At 42.8% G+C, this 22,014-nt stretch overlaps 1 protein-coding gene across 1 annotated transcript in view; it reads right to left on the bottom strand.

Moving 5' to 3' along the window:
• The window catches only part of LOC126282401 (putative inorganic phosphate cotransporter), a 72,366-nt gene that overhangs the window by 9,055 nt on the left and 41,297 nt on the right, over window positions 1-22,014 (bottom strand). The window contains exons 3-4 of the mRNA XM_049982059.1: window positions 13,031-13,264; window positions 12,862-12,949 (exon numbers count right to left, since the gene is read on the bottom strand). Coding sequence (XP_049838016.1) covers window positions 12,862-12,949; window positions 13,031-13,264 — 322 coding nt within the window. The remainder of the gene's footprint in view (window positions 1-12,861; window positions 12,950-13,030; window positions 13,265-22,014) is intronic.

The raw sequence follows: 22,014 nt of genomic DNA, 5'->3' as shown, positions 1-22,014 counted from the left end.
ACGGTCTTGGCGTGCATCCGTGCGTCGCTGCGGTGCGGTCCCAGGTCGACGGGCACGTGCACCTTCCGCCGACCACTGGCGACAACATCGATGTACTGTGGAGACCTCACGCCCCACGTGTTGAGCAATTCGGCGGTAAGTCCACCCGGCCTCCCGCATGCCCACTTTACGCCCTCGCTCACAGTCCGTCAACTGCACATACGGTTCACGTCCACGCTGTCGCGGCATGCTACCAGTGTTAAAGACTGAGATGGAGCCCCGTATGCCACGGCAAACTGGCTGACACTGACGGCGGCGGTGCACAAATGCTGCGCAGCTAGCGCCATTCAACGGCCAACACCGCGGTTCCTGGTGTGTCCGCTGTGCCGTGCGTGTGATCATTGCTTGTACAGCCCTCTCGCAGTGTCCGGAGCAAGTATGGTGGGTCTGACACACCGGTGTCAATGTGTTCTTTTTTCCATTTCCAGTAGTGTATTTCAACTCGATACCTCCCACATAATATCGTAAATAAGAGTAATCACCGACACTTACAATATAAAATACCCATGTTACTTCCTCGATCTTAATGCATATGGCACCTTTCAAGCAGGTGCCTCTGTACTCTCACTTGTACTTTTCCGCTTTTCCCACTTTCTGTGCCTCCACGCTGACTACTCCTGGGATCAACTCTGGAATGCTTCTAAAAAGTCGCAAGCGTCCGATATTCACTCTTGTTGACCTCGCCAGCAATTGTAGCTGAACGTTGTCAATTGAAATAGTCTCTGTCACTTGGTAGAGTCCATGGTAAATCATGACAAAATTCTTTTTCTTGCGCTTTGGTGTGTAAGGGCTGGATTAGATCATGCACTGGCCTGCTCTATAATGCATTAAGTTCACCATACTTTTCAAAGCTTCCTCCTGTTTCCCTAGGACCTTTGTGTTTGCTTCTGCTACCACCTCCACACCTCTAACAGTACTCTCGCGAACGCGTCGTAGTTACACCGCTACTGGTCCCTCGAAGTTCAGTAGGCATGGTAATGAGAATGTACCCAAGACATTTGTCAGAATTAGTGTAAAGAATAACAGGCATAGTGGGTGAAATATCAGGTTTCAGATAAATATGACGAGGAGGAAGTGGTATTTAGTAATAGGAGTTGAATTAAGGGTGCATAGGTTGTAGCGGGTAGAGCGCGTGTGCTTGAATAAATACAGCAGTAGTATTGCACTGCTCATGAAACACCATATGCTCAATGGGTCTCTCGGGGATGTTGTTGTTGTGGTCTTCAGTCCTGAGACGGGTTTGATGCAGCTCTCCACGCTACCCTATCCTGTGCAAGCTGCTTCATCTCACAGTACCTACTGCAACCTACATCCTTCTGAATCTCCTTAAGTGTATTCATCTCTTGGGCTCCCTCTACGATTTTTACCCTCCATGCTGCCCTCCAATACTAAACTGGTGATTCCTTGATGCCTCAGAACATGTCCTATCAACCGATCCCTTCTTCTAGTCAGGTTGTGCAACAATCTCCTCTGCTCTCCAATTCTATTCAATATCTCCTCATTAGTTATGTGATCTACCCATCTAATCTTCAGCATTCTTCTGTAGCACAACATTTCGAAAGCTTCTATTCTCTTCTTGTCCAAACTATTTATCGACCATGTTTCACTTCCATATATGGCTACACTCCATACAAATACTTTCAGAAACGACTTCCTCACACTCAAATCTATACTCGATGTTAACAAATTTCTCTTCTTCAGAAACGCTTTCCTTGCCATTGCCAGTCTACATTTTATATCCTCTCTACTTCTACCATCATCAGTTATTTTGCTCCCCAAGTAGCAAAACTCCTTTACTACTTTAAGTGTCTCATTTCCTAATCTAATTCCCTCAGCGTCACCCGACTTAATTCGACTACATTCCGTTATCCTCGTTTTGCTTTTGTTGATGTTCATCTTATATCCTCCTTTCAAGACACTATCCATTCCGTTCAACTGCTCTTCCAGGTCCTTTGCTGTTTCTGGCAGAAGTACAATGTCATCGGCGAACCTCAAAGTTTTTATTTCTTCTCCATGTATTTTAATACCTATTCCGAATTTTTCTTTTGTTTCCTTCACTTCTTGCTCAGTATAGAGATTGAATAAAATTGGGGATAGGCTACAACCCCGTCTCACTCCCTTCCCAACCACTGCTTCCTTTTCATGCCCTTCGACTCTTATAACTGCCGTTTGGTTTCTGTACAAATTGTAAATAGCCTTTCGCTCCCTGTATTTTACCCCTGCCACCTTCAGAATTTGAAAGACCAAACACCAATGGTGAACGAGAGTTGAAGATTAACGCACCCCAGCCGAAAATACCTGGTATGGGGCCAGTGTGTTTTGGACAAGTGCGCTTTACTGGACAGCGCTCATCAGGGGATGAGGGGATGTATTTTCAGGTGCTGCCCCTCAGCTCGTAAAAACACTGCCGGAAAAAATTAGTGCATCATTTTACAGGTTACAACTTTACTCGAGATTTATTGTTACAACAGTGTACATGGAGTACATGAAATTATTACATGTACATATCAACAGCGCAAGCGGTTCTGAGGTACCAGGTATCGACCCATGCTAAAACAGCCGTATTAGCAAGTAGTGTAGCCTCCAGGGACTGCAATGCAGGCGCTGACTCCGACATCCAGGCGCTCAGTCCGGAACCGCGCGACTGTTACGGTCGCAGGTTCAAATCCTGCCTCGGGCATGGGTGTGTGTGATGTCCTTAGGTTAGTTCGGTTTAAGTAGTTCTAATTTCTAGGGGACTGATGACCACAGAAGTTGAGTCCCATAGTGCTCAGAGCCATTTTTTTGACTCTGATCCAGTCGAGCGAACAGATGGCGAATATTATCCTCGGATATGTTATTCGATTTCTGTTCGATCTCTTCACTTAATTCTTTAAGAGTTATTGGTTCATTATTAGCCTGAGTCATTTCTCGGCCCACCATATACCACAAGTGCTCGAATGGAGACAATTCCTGAGATCATGCTGGTCAGGAAAGTTGTTGCAGAGCACATTAAGTTTCATGGGCAATGTCCGAGCGAGCATTGCACATCATGTTCATGTTGTAAGAATGGGGAAAGTACGGGTCTAACAACTTTCTGCGCGTACCGCTCTGGTTGGCATCCCCTCTAGAAAAACCAAAGGTGAACGAGAGTTGAAGCTTAACGCAACGCAGCCGAAAAGACCTGGTGTGGGGCCAGTGTGTTTTGGACAAATGGGCTTTACTGGACAGCGCTCATCAGGTCTACGCCATACTCGCAAACGACTATCACTTACGTGCAGGCAAAATGTGCTTAAACCACTGAAGACCACGGCTCGCCATTCCATCTTGTGTATATCACAATATCCGTTTAAGTAAATTAGAATATAACGGCGCCGGTCGCAGTGGCCGAGCGGTTCTAGGCGCTTCAGTCTGGAACAGCGCGACCGCTGCGGTCGCAGGTTCAAATCCTGCCTCGGGCGTGGATGTGTGTGATGTCCTTAGGTTAGTTAGGTTTAAGTAGTTCTAAGTTCTAGGGGACTGATGACCTCAGATGTTAAGTCGCATAGTGCTCAGAGCCATTTACAACCAGTATAACGGCATAATAGGTAATGCTATGAAATGGTTCAGTTCCTACATACCTGATAGGAAATAAATGGTGTTATTAGGAAAGATACATGAATTAAGCTATCATCCATCATCCAACTGGGAACTAATTACGTCTGGCGTCCCACAAGGTTCCATCTTAGGGTCCTTGCTTTTTCTTGTGAATATCAATTACCTTCTATAAGTAATATTACCGGATGCCATGGTGTTTTTGTTTGCATGATACAAACATTGAAATAAATGGCAAATCAATTGTAGTTATAGATAGATCAAGTAAAGAAATTTTGATGGACATTAGAAAAAGGTTCCTAGCCAAGTCTTTGTCACTAAACTTTGAAAAAACACACTACTTGCAATTCAGAACTTGTAGGAGGTTTCCAGTATACGCCTAAAATATGACGACAAACAGATAGAAGAAGTTGACAGTGCTAAATTCTTGCGATTATAGATTGATAATAAATTCAGCTGGTGGGAGCACCACAGAACTGCTAAGGTGCCTAAATGCATCTCTATTTGCAATGCGAGTATTGTCAGACAAAAAATGTAAAAGCTCACATACTATCCTTATTTTCACTCCATAATGTCATACGTCATATGGTTTTTTTTTTTTTTTTTTTTTTTTTTTTTTTTTTTTTTTTTTTTTTTTGCAAAACGCAACGATTCAAGCTCAAGTAATCCGGATACAAAACATGTAATAAGAATTATTTGTGGTGCGATCTCAAGAACATCCTGCAGAGAACAGTTTGAAATCTAGAGATAGTAACTACTGCTCACCAACATATTTATTCCTTAGTGAAGTTTGACATTTAAATATATGTCTTTTACAAACCATCAGCTCAGTTCAAGGAATCAATACTAGAAAAAAGAGCAATCTTCACAAAGGTTTAATGTCACTTACTTCGGTCCAGAAAGGTGTCCATTATTTAAGAACACACATTTTCAATAACTTGCCAGCTGCCATAAAAAGTTCAACTACCAAAAAAATTCAGTGTTAAGAGGAGCCTAAAGAATTTATTATGGCCAACTCCACTTACTCCACTGATGAATTTCTTAGCAGAAATAACTTGTGTGTGTGTGTTTTACTAAATATATAAAATAATGCGAATATTAGTACAATCTGATCTCCGTACAAATTCAGTGCAGCAAAGTGATCATTGTAAGTATGTGTTGTAAAATGATTCTCCTATTCAGTGTTTATTACCTCATAAATGAAAATCTGTTTAAATGTTTTTTGACTCATTCCACATCCATGACGATCATACCGCTTAGCATCCTCATATTTGTTTTCATTGTCAATATTTATTGTGTATTCTTGTTATTCTGACATGTTCTACACCCTGAAGGATCTTCTCACTATGGATCACCTGGAACGAAACGTACATATAATCAAACCTAATCCTCTGACGTCACCAGTCGATCCCAGCACGTCGATGCTTTGGCGTGAGGGTTAGGACGGCTAGAGATGTGATCGCCTTGTCTCCCACTGCTAATAACTGGTTCGCAATAGTTCGTGTTGACATGCCCTGGCTCGTAAGCCCTTTTGTAAGTGCCGTGGTATCTGTACTATCTGCCTCTGCTGCCCTTACAAGACGACAATTAGGGCGGGCGCTGAGATCAATCTGTTGTAGAATTATGGAACATGTTTCGTGCTCAAGAATTATAGCGTTATTGGAAAAGGAAAATCTCGTCTAAAAACCAGCAGGGATTTCGCAACAGAGATCCTGCGAAACTCAGCTTGCTCTGTTCCTCCAAGAGACCCACAGCGCCGTAGACAATGGCGCTTAAGTTCATGTCGTCTCCCTTCACTTCAGGAAAGCATTTGACACCGTACCGCATTGCCATTTAGTGAAAAAAATACGAGGTTATTAATTATTGGAGCAGATTTGTGACCGGATTCAAGACTTCCTTGCAGACAGAACTCAGCACCTCGGAACAAAATCGACAGATGTAAAAATAGTTTCCGGTCAACACCAAGGCAGTGTGATAGGACGGTTACTGGTTACAATATATATATAAATGATCCAGTAGAAAGAGTCAGATGCTCTCGAATTCTGTTCGCAGATGATGCGGTTGTGTAGTACAAAGTAGCAACGTCAGAAGATTAACGATTTTCAGCATGACCTACAGAGAACTGATGAAAGGTGTAGGCTCTGACAATTGACCCTGAACGTAAGTAAATGTAACATATTGCGCATACATAGGAAAAGAAATCCACTACTGTATAGCTACATTATTGATGACAAATCGCTGCAAATAATATCTTCCGTAAAATATGATACCTTAAGTGGAATGACCACATAACGTAAATAGTGGAAAAACAGTTTCACACTCAGATTCATAGGAATTATCTTCAGGACATGTAACTCATTCACGAAGTAAGTGGCTTAAAATGCGCTTGTTCGACCGATTCTTGAGTATTGTTCATCTGTCTGGGACCCCAACCAGATACGACTGATAGAAGAGATAGTGAAGATCCAACGAAGAGCGGCACGTTCCGTCACAGGATCGTTTAGTCGGCATGAGAGCATTACGGAGATTCACAATAAACTTCATTGGCAGACATTATATGAGAAGCATTGTGCATCACGGCGGGGTTTGATATTCAAATTTCGAGAGAACACTTACCGGGAAGAGTCGGACAATTTATTACTTCCCCCCCCCCCCCCCCCCCCCCAAAAAAAAAAACGTCTCGCGTAATGACAATGAAGAGAAAATTCGAGAAATTGGAGCCAATCGTTCTTCCCATGCACTATTAGGAAGTGGAACATGGTTGGAGGGCTCAGAGGTACAAAAGGTACCCCCTGCCGCACACCATTAGGTGGTTTGCGGGGTACGATGTAGATGTGTTTGTGGACTCCCAGAACCTCGTACAAGGGTGTGAGAATGCTGCGTGACCACTGATACCAGCGTTGTTTCACAACCGACGCAGCACATCCAACTTGAGTAGCAGTTCTCCGTAAAAAACATCCCGCCCTTCAGAAAACCAAAGCCTGGCTCCTTTCAAACTGTAGGAGACCGGAGTGCATATCCATGGCATGGCTGCCTGCTTGCTTCACACGATTTATACATCTGGCCCTCTGGCTGTCAGCATTCCGTAATAAAGAATAGACAGAGATGACGCTCTAGCAGCTATCTGTTGGCGGATGACGCTGAAGCCATTATCAGCACATCCACTGTACCCAAGTGGTATATGCCACCATCGGATCATTTTCCGGCAGTGTGTTTGAAAAATGTCATGTTTACTACTGATAAAATTCCTTATTCAAACAGTCAGTACGGTCGACTGTCCATCATCAGGTGCGTTAAAGTATTCATAGCATCATATTAGGGGAAATAGAAAATCATTAACACCAGATGATAAAATCATTGTTATTGTTGTTGTCATATCGTAATATAAATTACAGCGCAAATCCACAAAAGAAAAACACTGTCTGAACAGGCTGTGAAGGTCCAGCGGTACCGACCGTCCCTCGTATCATCCTCAGCCCTTAGGTGGCATCGGATGCGGATACGGAGATGCATTTGTTCAACACACAGCTCTCCTAGCTGTTGTCAGTTTTCGCAATCGCTATCGTCAGTCTACAGGGTGAACGTTAATAAAACCGACAAACTCCAGGGACGGATTCCTGACTGGAAATAGAGACAAAAGATTCTATGAACATGTGTACGAACAGTGACGGTGTGCTTGCAACGACAACAAATCGCCCCGGAACACAGTACAGAGCTGCATCACACTCACGTCACAACCGATGTTTAAAATGATCTCCATGGGACTGCAGGTGATAGGGATGTCACTTAGGACACATGACCGTACTTTGGCTTACTCCGCGTTGGCGGGCGACTTGCATGGAGCTTGTATTAGCGTTCGTCTCAATATGCTGTAGAATCCGGTCCTCCAAATCTGGTGTAAGCACAGTCCGCCGCCTCCCTGCACGTTCGCCTGTCTAATAGGGACTATGATCACACAAAGGCCCTAAGAGGTCTTGAAATGTTGTGATGGGAGATGTGGTTGGTGTCTGTGAGGGTGCAGACGGCCCCTGTTGCCGAACGGTTCTAGACACTTTAGTCCGAAACCGCGCTGCTGCTACGGTCGCAAGTTCGAATCCTGCCTCGGTCATGGATGTGTGTGATGTCCTTAGTTTAGTTAGGTTTAAGTAGTTCTAAGTGTAGGGGCCTGATGACCTCAGATGTTAAGTCCCATAGTGCGCAGAGCCATTTAACCATTTTTTGCTAACGAATGGTGTCACCCTGTGTTGAATCGTAGCTCTGCACTAACGCTGATGTACAAGAACGAAGAGGGCGGGCTGCTGTGGCCGAGCGGTTCTAGGTGCTTCAGTCTGAAACCGCGCTGCCTTGGGCATGGATGTGTGTGATGTCCTTAGGTTAGTTATGTTTAAATAGTTCTAAGTCGAGGGGACTGATGACCTCAGATGTTAAGTCTCATAGTGCTTAGAGCCATTTGACCCATTTTTCTGTAAGGGTGCTATTTTGGTATAGCCATGCTGTCTCTCGACCATTTCCATCTGCTTGGCCGTACACAAACACCATCTCGGCTTGTTCCCGACGTAAATACCGGATCATTCTGCTGTGTACAGTGCGCTGCGTCAATCACATAGCCTGGAAGACACAAGGACCAAACGGCACGTGGTGTGTACCATTCGTCAGCGCCATCTACTGTGGCAACGATGCATTTCCGGAAACATGTCCACAGGACCTTTTTTTATCCATTTGAAGTCAGGAATCCGTTTCTGCAGTTTGTTGGTTTTAACGTTCTCCCCGTATTAAAAAATGTGCTAGGTAGTGCACTCATTCGTACTGCAACTGCAGTTGGCGTTAACGGTATTACGAAATCATAACAGTGTCTAATTCTTCATTTTATAATCTGAAGTTAATGATTTTCTATTTCGCCGAAAAGGAAGTTGTGATTATTTTTATGAAACTGATGATAGTCGACCGAAACTGGCTGTGTAAATGAAGAATTTTATTGGTAGCTCAAGGGGATAAGATTGGCATTTATGAAAGAAGAGAGGATAAGTTTTAAAGTTTAAGCCAGGCATGAGGAACCTTTGGTACTTGCTTAAGATCGCGGTTCACCTCATTACGTAACGCAACAGCAGCGCTCTTAACGCCTGAATCACAACTGTGGCGTCCGTGACGGTAATGTTTAGGGGTAACGCAACGATGACAATGGCACCTCTTTTCCTGTCACGCCATGCGAACAAAATATGTCTCAAGATACGATTTATTGATGGTACATTCTTTTTACGTCTACCCCTCAGCAGATGTTTACATTTATTTACGCGTCATGGACATTCCTCCTTTACTCACGACATTTGAAACCAATCGCGGGCCACATCTGCAGGGCTTGCCGGTTGACCACTCGTGGGTTAAGCGGACGTTCTCCAGATGTTAGGATCAGACACGTGACAACAGTGACTCTTATCAAGTATTCCTCTTTTGAAAATAATTTATGCCATATTCCTGTTGTTGAACACTTGAGTCGTTTCCATATAGTGATAGGACGTAAGGGGCTATTATGATAATGTGTAACATCGAGAATAGGACGACTACGTTGATGGAATTAGGTATAGATTTAAGGAGAATAATTTGTGAAAGACCAAGTACGTAATTCTGTGATATTACACAAGTCAAGCAAAAGTACTGTTGTAGGACCACTCTCGGAATTAGAAAAAGCGTGTCCCTATTGCAAAAAACCCTATTCCTGCTATCGAATAGACGGGCCAAAGTCTTGCACTGTAAAGGTGAATGGAACCCTTGGCGAGACAGCTTGAAGAGTAAATTTTGTAACAGTGGACTTAAGCATATACGACGTGGACAAATCTCAAAGTGTGAATGCACATCTAAAGAAAGTTTATCTGGCAAAATCAGATCGGGTGCATTACCAAAACACATGTATGAAAACCAGAAGTTTTCAGCACTGTCACATCGTGCAGCGCAGTGGAATGTACAGAGGATGTGTATCACACCACACTACTGTATCACGCATCGTGGCACACTCAGTAGACAGCTGTGGCATCAAACCCACATTAACCATTGAGGCATGTTTCAAATTCTCATTAGATTCCATTTTTATTTTGTAGACGTCCATTCCCTAACTCTCATCATTTACAGGCAGGACATCATTTCGTCATATTACAACAGCCTATCATACGAGAGTGGGATCCATTAAACTGCATTCATGTGTCTACTAACCGCGCAGAGCGCAACCATAACTGGTTTTGTCAGGTTCTTGTTGAGCGCTTCAATACACAAACGATGAATACGTCGGTATGCTTTTGGTGCTGGGTTCATTCGATAACGAAGCTGTTGGTGTTGCCGCTGCTGGTGCTGCACGGTACCCTCAAATGCACCATCGCGATAAGAATGTTTTTTCGTAGCGTGGAGCAACGCCTTCGTACGCAAGTGCTGGACAGAGGTCGTCCAAGGACTAAAGGTACTCCACATACCACGGACGCGATTCTAGAAACCGTTCAGTAATCACTGCGAAGTACCCGTGATATTGCAAGGCAGTTCCAGATATCTGGAAGGCACACTGTTGGAGTGTTGCACGATGAAGAACTGCCTCCATATCATTATATGTTAACTCAGAGCCATCGGCCTGAAGACCGCATTCGACGAGTACAGTTTTGTGCATAGCTTTTGAAGCGAGTGGAGCACAACGAACATTTTATAAATAACGTGATCCGGACTGACGGATCGAGCTTCACTCTTGAAGATACTTTCAACCTCCATAATTGCCATTATTGGTCGAAACGTAAACCACATGTCACCCGTGAAAGTAGATTTCAGGCAAGCTTTGGCAAAAACCTTTGGGCTGAAATCGTGAGTGGAGGGCTTTTGGGTCCTTATCTATTGCCGGACAAGTTGAATGCGCCCTTGTATCGTATGTTTCTTTGCAATACGTCGCCTGACGTATTAGAAAAAGTTCCACTAGGTATTCGGCAACAGCTACGGTTCCAGCATGATGGTACACCGCCACGCGTTGGAATGAATGTGCCCAACTCCTTAAGTGAAGCGTTTCCAGGGAAATGCTTTGGTTTTCGAGGTCCACTGTTATGCCTCCACGTTCTCCAGAGTTTAATCCACTAGATTTTTATTTGTAGGGCCACTTAAACGAACAAGTTTATATCACTTCACCCATGGATGTACACGTGTTCATGCCACTTCGACAGTGTTGGATGCCGGTGTGTTGCGTAATGCCCAGCAAAGTATGATCAAGTGAGTGGCGAAATGTTTGCATATTCGAGGTGGTAGCTTTGAACATCTTCTCTAAAGTGAACATTTCTCTGTGAAGATAAACCTGGATATCATATGTACAGACTGGATTTATTATGCGAACCGTAACATGCATTCTAGGGTAGCCTACCTACTGCGGGTTTTTGTACCATATTGATGTTACTGTATCCATTATTGTTTTCTATTGGTTTTATTTATGTTGTAAATTGATGGTATACATCTGTAAGAAGTTCGCATTTTATTTTAATATTTAGATAAAGTAACAGCAACAGAAAGAATTACAAAACGTACCACATTGTGGAGATGTAAATTGGATAAATTTTGATGCTGTAACTGAAAAAAAGTTTGGCAAGAACGCGACTCGAAACACCGGCGAGTCTGCTCATTCATTCCCCATGGCACTGCCTCATCTCACTGAACTAATGGGACAGTACTGGGACAGTTCACGCCACATCTCCTTGGTCACGCTGCACGCAGTGCGTTGCTACAACTTATTTCTTTTAAATCACCTTTCTCTTAAACCTATTGGTGGGACTGGGTTTTGCTAGCTAAACATTTGTCTTCAATTGGAATGAGGAATCGCACGCGGGCCGCCAAGTGCGCCACTCTTTTCTTCACCTTTAATACATCCAAGAACCAATGACTGAAATAACATAAAGGTTCAAGAATGGGGTCAAAATTCAGGGTGAAAGAATATCAACGATAAGATTCGCTCATGACATTGCTATAAGAAATTTCTGAGAATTTACTCTTGTAACATAGCATTGACTGGAAGTGAATCATAAAAAAAGTTTCCAATGTGGTGCTTGAAAATTAGGCGAACTGAAAACGAATGAGGAGGTTCTCCCCAATATAGATGAAGAAAACAACATATGGTACTGACAAGAAGAAGGGACACTGTGACAAAACTTATGTTAAAACATCACGGAATAACTTTTAAGGTACTAGAGGGAACAGTAGAAGGTAAGAACTTTGAGGGAAGACAGAGGTTGCAATACATCCAACAAATAACTGAGAAAGTACGAAGTGCTGCTCTGATGTGGTAGCTGCAATAGAAACTGTGGTGGCTCACATCAAACCAGTCAGTAGACTGATCACTAAAAAAAACGGAGTAAAATGAGAACAGTCGAAGGATTGATTTTTTTAGAAAACTCTGATTGCAAAACTGAATATATCTTTAGTGGCTGGACGGGAATCCATGAACCGTTTGGATGGACTAGTGTATCGATAGGGCAGATGTGGATGATCATTTCAAGTTGGCTGAGAGGAGGTTTTGATTACGTTTAGAGAAATATATGAGTTGAAAAATTCTTTTAGGGTGTTACAGTTAGGCAGGGACAGTTTTTTGGGAGTTGATTGGCGTCCCTATGGGACCCCTTTGGCACCCTTGCAACACAGCGGCATATTCTACGCCCTGTGTTCATGCAAACCATCGTGGGTTCACATTTCAACCCTCCTACCCACTTGGCCAGAAAAGTCCGCGGATATCTCCACAATGGAAAACGTTTGGATTATTATGATAAGGGCCAGCTCTGGTTTTCGACGATGTAATGCGCCAGTTGGGCAGAATTCGACATGATATCGTCAAGAGGCATCCAAAAACTCTTTCATTCAATGCCAAGCCGAATAACAGCTTGCATAAGGACCAGAGGTGGACCAAAGCGTTATTGACTTGCTCAATTTGTGAACCACTTTCTCTTAAATTAACCACGTAATTTTTCTGAAATTGTAATCGTTTGTTTGTCTGTAGACGTACATAACATCTACCGATTTCCATCCCATCTGGATAGTTCCTTCGTAGTTCGTCTTTTTTTTAATCTTAGAGTGTACGTTAGCTCATACGGAATTCTTTCGGGATTTATTATAACTGATGTGATAACAGTGAGGGAAAGTGCTACAGTATCTATACGTAAGTCACATGTTTTATTACGTTGTCTCATGGAAGTTGGCCTTCTTTGAAGAATATTTTCACTGCGTTTAGAAAGTCGAAATGAACTTTACCTGAGAAAATAGGTCCTCCTAGCCTTTGTCGCTCGTTTTCGGGGAACCATTTCCCAATTAGAACGTGCATTGATGGTACAATAACACCCTGAAAAGAATGGTAACGTGTTCAGTATTTTAGAAATGACTGCAGAACAGAAGTGTTATGTCGCACCTCAAAAGTACTTACTGAAAATGTTCCAACGAGTATTCGTGTTATCATGAAAACCACCGGGCTCGCACTGGCGCAGACGGGACCCAAGACCGTGAAAATACCTGCAGCGAGCAGTCCTAGGGTGAAAACCCAGCGGGCGCTGTACCGGGCAGCCAGGTAACCTGCCACTATGTTCACTCCTGCGTACCCGTAGTAGTAGGAGGACAGTATGTAGCCTTGCATCTCCTCATCCCACTCAAATTCTCCTCCCTGAAACACACAAAACATAACACAAAATCCATCAACAGCTGGAGTGAAAAGATGCCAGGTCAGTTCTAATATATTTTTTTGTAGTAACCTATAACGTCAGAACCGAAAGTTGATTCTGGTAATTTAAACCTGAACATTTACCACCAGCGATGTATTTAGTATCTTTGTGGCAGCACGATAATGAGTTAATATGATGTAGACATGCAAATGAAACAAAAACAGAAGAAAATTTATGGTTTAGTACTGTAAGTTAACGTTCTGAAGACAGTGATAGAAGAGTTTTGGAAGACATACCGTTACCTCACATTGGATAAGAACAAGCATTAAATGGGCCGCGACACTGTTGAAAGATCCCTCTCGGGATTCACCCCATGTGATGTAAGGAAATGATGGAAATCCTAGATCAGAATGTTCACACGAGTATGAAAAAACACTCCTCCCAATTATGATGATGGTGGTATTCGGGGTGCTGCACCAAAACAAAACTATTTAGAGATTAACGTAGTTAATAATGTTTAAAAAATCGTAAAAGTACATAAAAATATTTGTTAGAGTCTACAGATCATGGTGATCGCTCTCGCTCTCTAAAACGTATCATAAAGTAAGGAGAAGAGTCGGTGGGGAAGAAAGTAGACTACTACAGCTGACAAGTTTGGCTGAATAAAACTATGTATTTAATTGCAGAACAAATGTGTGCTCTAAAATTTAAAAAAGAATATGAATATACAGCTATGATTTACATGCGAAATGAGGCAAGAGTCTGGCCTTTAAAAAAGCAGAGCAACGAGATGAATACTAAATATGGGTCTGGTTAATGATCTGGTTAGTTTTGAGTCGATAACTTGGCCAGGAATAAGCAAACGTTGGAAGAAATGGAAGAAGGGTTTAAGTAGTTTAGAACAAAGAACCGGTGGAGTAATTGTTTGGTACGGTTGGAATGTACTTCGCAAGATATTTTATGGGGAGTGAATGAAATTGTTTGGTATGGATATTAGCAGGCAGCTTGGGAATTATAAAAGGTCTGTTTCTACATCAGTACTTCACAGGCCATCTTATGGTGTGTAGCGGCTCGTAATTTGTGTAGCACTGTCACTTCTGCTCTCTCCTGTTCCAATCGCGAATGGCCAATGGAAAGAATGACTGTTGCTGAGCCTGTGTGTGAGTTCCAATCTCTCTAATTTTACCTCCGAGACCTTCCTGAAAGATGTACGTGGAAGGCTGCAATCATTTGAGAACACACGTTCTCGGTATTTTAGCAGTAAATCACACTGTATGAACAGCGCTTCTCTTGATGGTTCTGCTGCTGGAATTGTATGAACTTCCAAGTTTTCATGCTTACTAATTGAGCCTGTTACGAAACGCCCAGACAAATGACGAATATTCAAGTATTGATTGAAGGGGGTTTTCTATGCTACCTCCATCGTGGGTCCGCTACACTTGTAGGGGATGAATGAATCTGCCTTAGATGGGATTATTTTCACGCAGTCTCTCCCGGATTTTTATTGGATGTGGCTTTTCCCAGTGATCCTTCTGTAATCGCACTATCATGCAGTAATGATTATTCATTCGCAATGCATTAAATTTGTTCATGTTGAGGGTAAACCAACAATCACTGCACCAGGCATCGATCCTCTTCAGCTTTTCAGACATTTCACTACAATTTTCTAGTGTTGCGACTGCTCTGTATACAGGATGTTACAAAGAGGTATGGCCACTCTTTCAGGAATCATTCCTCACACACAAAGAAAGAAAGTATGTTATGTGGACATGTGTCCGGAAGCACTTACTTTCCATGTTAGAGCTCATTTTATTACTTCTCTTCAAATCCCATTAATCATGGAATGGAAACACACAGAAACAGAACGTACCAGCGTGACTTCAAACACTTTGTTGCAGGAAATGTTCAAAATGTCCTCCGTTAGCGAGGATACATGCATCCACCCTCCGTCGCATGGAACCCCTGATCCGCTGATGCAGCCCTGGAGAATGGCGTATTGTATCACAGCCGTCCACAATACGAGCACGAAGAGTCTCTATATTTGGTACCGGGGTAGCGTAGACAAGAGCTTTCAAATGCCAACATAAATTAAAGTCAAGAAGGTTGAGGTCAGGAGAGCGTGGAGGCCAAGGAATTGGTCCGCCTCCACCAATCCATCGGTCACCGAATATGTTGCTGAGAAGCGTACGAACACTTCGACTGAAATGTGCTGGAGCTCCATCCTGCATGATCCACATACTGTGTCGTACTTGTAAAGGCACATGTTCTAGCAGCACAGGTAGAGTATCCAGTATGAAATCATGATAACGTGCTCCATTGAGCGTAGGTGGAAGAACATGGGGCCCAATCAAGACATCACCAACAATGCCTGCCCAAACGTTCACAGAAAATCTGTGTGGATGACGTGATTGCACAATTGCGTGCGGATTCTCGTCAGCCCACACATATTGATTGTAAAAATTTACAATGTGATCACGCTGGAATGAAGCCTCATCCGTAAAGAGAACATTTGCACTGAAATGAGGATTGACACATTGTTGGATGAACCATTCGCAGAAGTGTACCCGTGGAGGCCAATCAGCTGCTGATAGTGCCTGCACACGCTGTACATGGTACGGAAACAACTGGTTCTCCCGTAGCACTCTCCATACAGTGACGTGGTCAACGTTACCTTGTACAGCAGCAACTTCTCTGACGCTGACATTAGGGTTATCGTCAACTGCACGAAGATTTGCCTCGTCCATTGCAGGTGTCCTCGTCGTTCTAGGTCTTCCCCAGTCGCGAGTCATAGACTGGAATGTTCCGTGCTCCCTAAGACGCCGATCCATTGCTTCGAACGTCTTCCTGTCGGAACACCTTCGTTCTGGAAATCTATCTTGATACAAACGTACCGCGCCACGGCTATTGCCCCATGCTAATCCATACATCAAATGGGCATCTGCCAACTCCGCATTTGTAAACATTGCACTGACTGCAAAACCACGTTCGTGATGAACACTAACCTATTGATGCTACGTACCGATGTGCTTGATGCTAGTACTATAGAGCAATGAGTCGCATGTCAACACAAGCACCGAAATCAACATTACCTTCCTTCAATTGGGCCAACTGGCGATGAATCGAGGAAGTACAGTACATACTGACGAAACTAAAATGAGCTCTAACATGGAAATTGAGCGTTTCCGGACACGTGTCCACATAACATCTTTTCTTTGTTTGTGTGTGAGGAATGTTTCTTCAAAGTTTGGCCGTACTTTTTTGTAACACCCTGTATAATAGCAACATCCGCGAAAAGCTTCATAGAATTTCTTAAGTTATTCATTAAGTCATTTGTAGATGTTATATGGTCGTGCAGAGCTCCCTTGGGCACGCCCGAAGCTAGTTTTACGCCAGAAGGTATTTCTCTACTAAGAATAAAATACTGCGTTCAATTCTGCTAGGAGCTTTTCACTCCAGTCACAAGCCGGCCTGATATTCTATACGATCGTACTTTTTTCATTAGATGTCAGCACGGAAATGTGCTGAATGCCTTCGGAAAGTCAAGGAACAGGACATCAACTTGGGCGTTGGTGTCAACTGCCTTCTGGGTCTCGTGGACAACCGTTGTTTGTGAAATCCATTTGATTTCTACAGCGGAGAGCACAAAACGAGCTCCAGAATACAACATAAAGACGTCAGTGATGCAGACCTATAGTTCTGTACGTTTGTTCTACTCCCCTTCTTGAAAACGAAAATCTCCTCCGAATTTATGCAACCACTGGAAACGCGTCGCTTCTCCCGTGATTTACAGTATACTTCTGACAGAAGCGGAACAAGTTGATTCTCTTACTCTGTCTACAGTCGTGAAGGTACACAATAAGGTCGAGCCGCTTCTCGTCTGTTGAGCGATTTCACTAGATTTTCAGTACCGCTGTCATTTACTTTGATATCTGTCATTCTGACGTTCGTCTGACAATGTACGATCTTCCTCAGTGAAATACTTTTGATCCTCCTTTTCTATGCGAAAATGGTCACCTAGTGTGTGGACAAATTTGATCCGTTTACTGATTTAATGTAAGACCAAATATTCTGAGAATTCTCTGTTGGTTCGGTAGAGACAAGTTTTAGTTTCGGACTAGTAGAAAGCTTCACACTGGGCCCTCCTTACGATAACTTTTGACTTCTCTCAGTTTTTGTTTGTGTATGTGATTTTGGCTTCATTGAAATTAGCAGCGAAACTCTCTATGGTTTCGCAGCAGCTCTCTAACGTGGTTGTCGAACTGTGGTGTATATTTCCTGTCTGTCACAAATTTTTTGTACGTACCTGTTAAAGGTATAGTATATTGTACAATAATCTTGAACTTTGCTCATTTACGTTCAACATTTTTAGTCTCAGATGTGAATATTTCACGTTGACACTCAGGTAACATGAGATCTGTCTCTTGTCACAATTGTTAAGCACAAATACGAGGGTCGTTCAATAAGTAATCTCCATATTTTTTTTGCAAAGTCACTAACATATGTAGACAAACCTCCTTGTTGGTGCTACACATTTAATGTTTTTTCTGTGCGCCGGTGAAGATTCGAACCGTTCTGGCAGATGACAGAGCCGTAGTACGGCGTCAAAATAGCGCCGACCTAGGACTCACGTTTCAAGCAGCGAGCTGTTATTGAATTCTTGTGTGCAAAAAAAAAAGAGACCGCGGTGAACGTGGATAAGCGTTTGTGTGCATTGTATGTCGATGCTGCAACTGATAGGAGTAAAGTTGGGGGATGGGTGAAGAATGTTACAGCCCCAGAAAATGCAGAAACAGAGCTCCGTGAACAGCCACAGCCACTGCTCCAGACATGCTGAATCGTGCGGATGGTATTATTCGTGACGACCGGCGCATCACAACTCGACGACTGGCTCTACAGTTGTCGATCAGCATTGGAAGTGCGTCTACAAAGATCGAGACTCTCGGGAATTCAAAGAGGCGCTCACAATGAGTTCCACAAATGCTCATAGCGGACCACGATATTCAAAGAAATGCAACTTCATTTGAATTGTTGGAGCGTTTTCAGAGCGGCGGAGAGGCGTTTCTGTCACGGATCTCTACGCGGAACACACTTTGAACATAACGAGAATGTCAGTCATGCAGAGAAAACATGGCTACGCCTACAGGACAACAGCTTTTACCCACAGGGAAGACATGTTCTTCCACAGCGTTGGGGTACGGCCATAGGACGTGATGGAGACTGCGTAGAAAAATGGGATATGGACAGGACTTGTTGATTTATGTCGTCACAAAATTCTGACTCTTAACAATAAATAAGTTCTGAGAAAAAAAAGTGGGGTATTACTTATTGAATGGCTCTCGTATCTTCGTACCTTTCTTTATATTCCTTTTTACAGTCATATGCAATCAGGCAGCATCTGCCTTATGCTCACAGATATTCTGTTCTACGTTAATTGAACCGTAAAATTCGGGGTTCAGGACATCTGATATGTTACCTTCACGATTCGGTTGTCGGATTAACTGCTCAACGTAATCTTAAAATGAGGCTTTTCCAACAGTATCACGCTATTCTTTGTCCGTAGCATCCGCCATAATTTACGCGCTTATTTCTCCATATGTTTCCTCAAATATTCCGCCACTGCTGCCCCTGAGATAACGAGACTATGAACGCATCCGATTATTATGTTTGACTCCGCTCCCCGCTTGAACACTTCACCCAAATTAATTCCCATTCGGAATTTACACTAACCACAGTAAATTTTCGCATGTTATTTACAGCTGTAAACATGCTTGAACTACCACCATTACTGAATAGCTCCTAGCAGAACTGAACACAACGTGTCATTCTTAACAGAGGAATACGTTCAGGCGTAAAACTAGTTTCAGGCGAACCCGAGGGAGCTTTTTAGGACCATATAACACATTGAAATGACCTACTGAATAACGTAAGAACTTCTGTGAAGCTTTTCGTGGATGTTGCTATTATATACAGAGAAGTCGCAACGCTAGAAAATTATAGTGGAATGTCTGAAGAGCTACAGAGGATCGATCTTGGTGCAGTGATTGTCGTTTGATCCTCAACATAAAAACGTTTATTGCATTGCATACTGAGTGAAACTAGTTCTGGCATCTTTATAGACATTCCTGCCGTTAACTATCACCTTATAAACATGTTCTTTCTCCGACCTGCTGTGACGAATGCTGGTCCCAATAGTTAATGGGACTTAAATTCTTCCCTCTCTGAAATCGGAACATATCTTATTAGACGTGAGAACGTATTTGTCATCCTAAATACCGATATGAGCTCACCGCGTCCGTTACCCTAGCAGCCGCATCCTGCTTGTAATGTACGCCTAACTTATTCTGATAATTCTTCCTGGCAAGATCGAAAAATCCGCATCAAAGATAGTCCCAGAAACGTGTTAACATCTGATTCAAGCATTAAATCTGGGCGCAGACCAGAAGACCACCAGCGATTTCGAGAACGTTGCTTCAGAAGGGTAGCACTGCTTCTATAAGGCATGCGAGGCGAGCTGTTACCACGAAAGCAACCAGCCACTGAACCCGTTCGGCAGGCGTCATTCTTGCCGACGTGTGTCACGATGTGCATCTGGGTGCACCGAGTGAGCTCAGTGGCTGCCGGCAGAGCTTCCTCCACATTTCCGATGACACGTCCACCCACCATGCAAATAGCATGGGCAATGGCCTTCTTTCTCGACAAGCCAGCTTTTTTCCTAGGGGCTTCACTACCTGCAACCAGTGGCCAGCAAACCCACCATCCATACGTGTCCAAATATTTCAGAGGGATAGCACCGAGTCCCAGGAGACGAGACGTCCTGTACTGGCTGACACATGCTTCCGCCACTGTTCATCATTCACCGTGAGGTAAGCGACGATCTGACCAGGAAGAGTGTATCGGAAGGCGCTGGGACGTCAGGGTCTACTTTAGCTATCAGAAACGGAGCGAGAACGAATCAATTATTGTCGGTTGCATACTTCTAAAATCAAGGCGCCACTGTTACATCAGTGGTAATGGGCTTCCTTCGTTCCCGCTGTAATTCCGCGGATATGACAAGTCGAAAGTGTGGCGCTGTGAGAGTAAGGCTAGTCGTGACTTCGTGTTAGTACGGAAGATGAGTAACTGGTCTTGCTATTCTAAAGCAGCAATGACAATGTGAAATGACTGATTGTCTGACTCAGATGGTCGTTAACGAAGCTGTGTTTTGTGAGACTGTGGACGGTGTAAGACGGAAGTTTACTAATGCAGCAAAATACAGAACTGCAAATCTGTTCCTTTAGGTGGAGGTAGGTTACCGGGACCAAATTTCATGCTACAGTCCATGATTCCGACGAAAAACATACAAATTTCGTCAGTGCGAACAAAACTGTTGTGTTCTGGTTTATTTCACCTCCATCGTGAGAAACTATATGTGCTGCGTCGAACGAAAACCCGGCACACATTAACGTTGCTGTCATATCACTGCCACCAGAAAACGTGTTATTTCTTTATTCATTTGGTAATGGCAAATTGGGCTTATAGGCTAACAACGAGTTGTATTATTTATCATTTATTTCTGTAATTTATTTGAATAATTAACCACCATTTAGACTGTATTTCATCCTCATGTCATCTTTTCTGGTACTGTCATTACAGACTCGGCAACGCCTTGAAAATGTTAGGCATTCTCTGAATAGGCACTAGATATTAAAATAAATTTAGAGCCGTCTTCGAGAAATTGTATCTTTATAAATGTATGTATAAACAGAACAATATTCACTGCTAAACGATCAGTACTATATAATAGTTTTAAACACGACTTTTACTGAGCAACCGTGTACTAGTTTCAACATAGGATTATACAGACAATCGGTTGCAAATAACTCTTCGGTACAGTGACCAAGATTTCTACACCTACTAAGGCTGTCTTCATCAAAATGAAATTTTGGTAAATCCTATAAAATAATACACAGGGAATTAAGTATGACAGAAACACATTAACCTAGATGATAATTTTCATTAAGTATAAAGATTACTTAGAATTACATTGCTAAAAAGCAATGGTCAGAATTTAAAGCAGATATTCTCATGTCAAAAGTGAAATAAAACAATCCACCCTTTGGCAAGTGTACCCATCTAGGAGCAACATCGGGCTGATCGGTCCACTGGCTTACATTGCTGCCACGAAAACAATACAAGCTCGTCCGCCTATCAGGCACGGACAGTGACATTTACCCATTTGAAACATTATAACAGAAATAATTGGGAAAACGACAGTTAATTTAAAAAATATATAAAGAAGGAGGTTTAATGTCTTTTTGAAAATACACAGTAGTCAAGCAGATCAAACATAACTAAGAGCTTTACACAAATCACTATCATATAAAGGCAGAATGATATAGAAGAATTTTAGAGACAGCTGTAAAATCCAGAAAATATTTGCATGATGGTAACTTTAGTAGCACATATCTATGAGATTCGAAGAAAATGATATTTCGGAACCAGAAATAGGGAACCATAGTAAAAATAAAGGAATTAAAATTGCACAAGCAGTGGACTAAAACCACTGAAAAAAATTATTGTTACTTAGTTGTAACTGTTCACTTATGATAACTCCATCGTTCTTAGAAATATGCTTGAAAATCTCCAGCTCTTCCAGTACATCAAGCCTATGACCTTTCCTTTCTCTGCGTAAAATGGAAATTTCGTCAGCGCATTTCGGTTTGTGTCCGGAAATTAGCAGATGATCAGCAAAAGCAGAATTGTGTACATTAGT

The sequence above is a fragment of the Schistocerca gregaria genome, chromosome 7, assembly GCF_023897955.1.
Source record: "Schistocerca gregaria isolate iqSchGreg1 chromosome 7, iqSchGreg1.2, whole genome shotgun sequence".
Classification (NCBI taxonomy): Eukaryota; Metazoa; Arthropoda; class Insecta; order Orthoptera; family Acrididae; genus Schistocerca; species Schistocerca gregaria.
This window is presented reverse-complemented; position numbering and strand designations above follow the sequence as displayed.